This window comes from Quercus suber, unplaced genomic scaffold, assembly GCF_002906115.3.
Source record: "Quercus suber isolate HL8 unplaced genomic scaffold, Cork oak 2.0 scaffold_286, whole genome shotgun sequence".
NCBI lineage: Eukaryota > Viridiplantae > Streptophyta > Magnoliopsida > Fagales > Fagaceae > Quercus > Quercus suber.
This window is the reverse complement of record NW_027069742.1, coordinates 871,444-876,632: the sequence shown is the minus strand read 5'-3', so window position 1 is coordinate 876,632 and position 5,189 is coordinate 871,444. Positions and strand designations below refer to the sequence as shown.

At 31.2% G+C, this 5,189-nt stretch overlaps 1 protein-coding gene across 1 annotated transcript; it reads right to left on the bottom strand.

Moving 5' to 3' along the window:
- Nucleotides 1–2,221: 2,221 nt before the first annotated feature.
- Nucleotides 2,222–2,867, bottom strand: LOC112013806 (omega-3 fatty acid desaturase, chloroplastic; the record flags this gene model as incomplete). Its single annotated transcript, XM_024046185.1, has 3 exons — nt 2,617–2,867; nt 2,420–2,509; nt 2,222–2,288 (listed from the first exon to the last, which is right to left on the bottom strand). Coding segments are annotated over exons 1-3 (408 nt in total), but the record flags the coding sequence as incomplete, so codon positions are not given.
- Nucleotides 2,868–5,189: the final 2,322 nt, after the last annotated feature.

Below are 5,189 nucleotides of genomic sequence, written 5' to 3'. Positions count from 1 at the left end.
ATACCCTGAAACCTAAGAAAAAGACTGAAATACCCCCCAAAACTTCCAAAATATCTCTAAATCTAGAAAATGATCAAAATGACCTTGAAACCTAAAAATTGATTGAAATGCCCATAGAACCTAAAAAAAAAAAAAAAAAAAAAAAATTTTTTTTTTTTTTTTTTTTTTTTTTTTTTTTTTTTTTTTTTTTTTTTTGAGAAAGTTTTTGTTTATATCTTGTTAACACTAAATAAATGACAAAGTTTAGCTATCAAATTGATTGTAGCTTTAGATTACAACTTTACTCAATATTTTTTTATTGGAGTTGAATTTTGATAAATCCACTATTAAATTACATTTTCTACTTATTTCCTCCAATATTGTAAAATTTCTAGAAAGTTAAAAATCAATAGTTATGTTATCAATAAATTGTTTAAATTACAAGTTTTTGTATTTTAAAATTATGCATAAATTTAAGTTTATAGATCATATAGTAAATAATATCTTATTAACACATTATTTGACATGTGTATTAAGGGCTTAAAAAACATGCAATTCAATAATTGGATTTTCAAAATATGTAATAATATTTATTTTATTGAGTAAAGTTGTAACCTTAGTTTATAATCAATTTTGTAGTTAAACTAAGCTATTATCAAGAGTGGACTCCATACGTGATAGGTTGAAACTCTTTAAAAAAAAAAAATTTTGTAGCAAAACTTTGTCCCTAAATAAATGCGAATTTTAATTTCATTTGTTTGAGAATCAATATTTTAATTTCATTTTGAATTTAAGACTTTAGTATTATTATTATTATTATTGGTTTTTGTTTATTATTATTTTTTTTAACTATAACTTCCCAAAAGTAAACTACTAAAATCTTGAATTTACGCCTCTGTACATTTATTACACAAAATTCCTTACACCACACACATACCCAAAGGATGCATGCATTTCATACAGACCATCGTACGTCCAAACCAAAGGTTTGTGTTCTCCTCTCCCTGCGTTCTCTCTTTAAAAAGCTATTACCACCACCACCTTAACTCCCTCTCTCTCTCTCTCTCTCTCTCTCTCTCTCTCTCTCTCTCTCATTATGTCTCTTCAATGCTCCCTTTTGAAAAACACTCCACCTATCCACCACCATTACCACTCTCTTTCTAGCTCTCTTCTGAAGAGCTCTCTTCATCACAATCCCCACTTCTCCACTTTCTCTCTCTGTCTTCATATTATCTCTCTCTCTCTTATAGCTTGTTTGGATTGAGGAAAGGAAGAGGAAGAGTTGAGGGAAGTAGAGTAAATTTAGCTAAAAATATGCTAATTTTAAGTTAATTTTACTTTATTTTGCTCTTCTAAATCCAAACAGACTATTAAATAGTGCTCTTCACCACTGTCACCAACAATAATGGTATTTACACAATTTTGTACCTCCAAATAATAAATGATTGCCATATAATTTTTTATTTCTATATTTTGGGATGTCACATGACTTCACATCGACGCAAAAAATATTCTACATTATGAACATTAATTATCGTAACTATGACAAAAACTTTGTGCAAGCCTTGCATGGGCTTGACCTTGACCCAAAAAAAAAAAGGTCTTTTCTTTAGTACTCGACGACCTAAACGCGTAGAAAGAGAATACTTCACACACAATAATAGCAGGCAGAATCTATTGGTAGAGAGAATTGATGAGGTTATAGAATAACTAGGAGCCACTATATTGATCGATCTTGCACGTGTGATAAGGAAGAAGAAGAACGCTATAGATCTACTATAGGCTTGGCGTCAAATCAAAATTTTGGGTAGTTATAAATGCCAGATACGAGATCCAAAGAAAAGTACATGACTTCTTGTGCATAGAATCTGTTGACAGTTTGGTCTTCGGTTATTGTCCACCATTGGATGTCCCCTTAGCTAATTGAGCTAAGACTATTTAACCTAGCAATCTAGGTTTGAGATAAATTGTACTAACCCAAAGGACAAGGATTTTCTTAAAACCGCTCTTGGCCTGAGTAAATTATAAAACAATTTATTAAAAAGGAAGTTAAAATATTCTTTATTTATAAGTAAAATTTTGATTTTTGAGTTAATTTTTTTTTTCAATATTTTAAAAAAAAATTCTAAGAGCGTTAATTTCATCATTATTTCCATTTTCTGTTAAATGATATTCATGAGAATCACGTCAAACAAAATATTGACAGTTGATATTTTTTGAAATAATGGATCAGAGATAATACCGGGAACCATGACTTGTCATTCTCTACACTCCCATAGTTCAGGTGGTGAGTTCTGTGGCTAATTCTCCTGTAGGATTCAAGAGCATGCAGTGAAAATCATGAAATGTCGGCAATTTAAAGCTAAATCTAAACAAATAAGCCAATAGATTAGTGATTTTTTTTTTTTTCTTTTAGAGTTAAGAAAGTTATCACACCCACCATCCATGGCAAGCTACAAGAACTGAAGAATGAAAGATATGCCACACCAAACTATTTAGAATGAGGTTGTTGGGAAAGATTCCATGACCGCTGTTCATTAGAAAACCAAATTCAAGTTAATTAATGCAAATGTATGTGAAAGTCAATAACATAGTTTTAGATTTTAGAAGTGAAAGAATTCACGAATATGAGATTACCAATCATGTCCAAGAACAAATATATTCCAGAACATGGTCCCCTGAGCAGCCCAGTAGAGAGGCCAAAAAGACCAACTGTTGAAGTAGGCTGCAGCTGCTGCCAATGCAAAGACCACAAAGACATCTCTGATAACATAACTCACATACCTCCATGGATTCTCGACCTTTAATGGAGGCTGCGCACTTGGGTTGAAATCATCTTTTTCGCCAACCCCATTAACACCATTAGTAAGCTCAACCCGTCTCTGCATTTCTTCAACAACTGTATCCTTCGTTGGAGGGCTTAGCTTGGTGGTCCTGAAGGGTTTATATTTGAATGGAAGCTAGATAATTATACTAGATACGCACGTAAGAGTAGAGACAATGGAATCGATCTCTGGATGCACCCTAGTTGCCGTGCGTGTATACTTTTTAAATCAATAAAGTATAAAAGTTTCGCTCCCAGAGTCCTCCAACCTTTTTTATTTTTACCAAAAAAATTAAAAAATTATTTCAGCACCCAGCACCCTAGTTGCTAAGCATATCCGTCTGTATACTTTATGAATCAATAAAGTATAAAAGTTTCGGGTTCAAGTCCTCTTCCTAATTTTTTTACCCAAAAAAAAAGAAAAAAAAAAAAGCCTTTGAATGCACCTAGCACCCTAGTTAGAGGAGGTATGCCACGTTTCATATCCCACTCATAGCTAAGTGGGCCCCACCATTTATGAGAGGGAGGAAACCTATCCCTGAAATAGGGTGTATTTTCTCTTCCTAATTGCCATGCGTGTATGCCTTATAAATCAACAAGCGGGTCCTAGTGTTCCTGCTTTATAAATCAATAAGTGGGCCTAGTGGTCATGTCACTTTGTAACTCAAAAAGCAATTAAGGTCTTTACTTTAGAGCATTTACATCAAAACATCTAAAAAATATAGATTTTAGTAACTGAAAAGCCACTTTTTTCTATTTTAACAACTTACTTTATAATCACCCAACGTTAAAGGTTCTATTTTAACATATAACATATAAAAATAATATAAACAATACAATAAAATAATATATCCTATACAATAAACAATATAAAAAACTAAAAAGAGAAAAAAAAAAAAAGGACAGTTGGCCTACAATAATTTTTTATTTTTGTTAATTTTAATTTTAAGCTACAGTAAGCTGCTATCTTTAGCAGCATACTATAGCTGAGTTATATTTGTCTGAATATAACAATTGTGTTGTAGTGTCCCTTTTTGTGTTTTCACTTATAAAATAGCATTTTAGAATTTTTCACATCTTTGATGTGAATGCTCTTATAAATTAATAAGTTATAAGGGTCATTTTGATTGTAGAAAAGAAAAAGTTGGAAGATAGAAAAAAATTAGTTTTTTCTCACATGTGTTGATTGAAGGGATGAAAAGTGAAGGGATGAAAAAATCTTTTTTTTTTAATTTTATTATTGAGAAGAAAAATAAGAGGATAGAAAATGAAGTTTATATAAATTTATCATTATATCTCTATTAGATAAAACAGAAAGTAACACATTATGTTTTTATTGAAAAATTGTGTATGAATGGGTACTTCAAGAACCCAAAATTGTTTTCTAAAAAAATAAAAAAACTAAAAAAGAAAAAAGAAAAAAAAATAGCACCAAAAAAAAAGCATGACACAACAAATGATACATCATAAAATGACCAAAAAAAAATATATATATATATATTGAACAGAATGACAAAAAAATGAAAGAAGCAAACTCGGTGGGAGAATAATGAATATTGCTCAAGGCCAATTTTGTTCGAAGCACCCATCATTATTTTCCCTTATGTTTTCTCCTTAATTCGGAGATATTACGTTTTGGTGGACCCAAAGGACGAATTTCACAATTTTCTTCCCTCCAAAATCACTTCAACCAAACACTAATCTCATCCAACAAAATCTCTTCCATTTTCTTTTCTTTATTTTCCATCCCACTTTTCACCCTATCTAAAAGTTAAAGATACACACGTGAGAAAGGATAGAGACAACAAAATCAATCCTTGTGGTGCACCCTATAGCCGTGCTGTGTACTTGATAAATCAATAATTAAGCTATAAATATTTCAAGTCCGATGGTAAATTGATCACTCAACAGTCAACAGTAGGTATAAAAGTGAGGGGTACGCACGTGAGAATAGTAGAGAACAGAATCAATCTTTGAGTTTTTCCTAGTTTCCGTGCGTGTATAATTAATGAATCGATAAGCTATAAAAGTTTCGGATCCGACTTTTCAACATTTCTTTTCTTTTGATGGGACCGAGTGTTTCTAACTTTTTATTCTTATTTTTTATAGGAACCGAGTGTTACAGTTCTGTCTACGCGATAGATATCGGGATCCACCTTTGTTGCCGACTGATTGAAATACTTTTTTAATGTTAATCAAAAGTTAAAAAAGATTACTTTTAATATCAGTCGTTAGATTAAAGATGAAGTTATAAAAGTAAAAAAAATTAAAAATTAAAAATTAAAACTTACAAGAGGTGGAAAAAGTTGACAGGGTACTGCACAGTGACCAGATCCAAGTCCGTGGTCGTGAGTATGAACAGTTACAAACATAATCATGACTCATT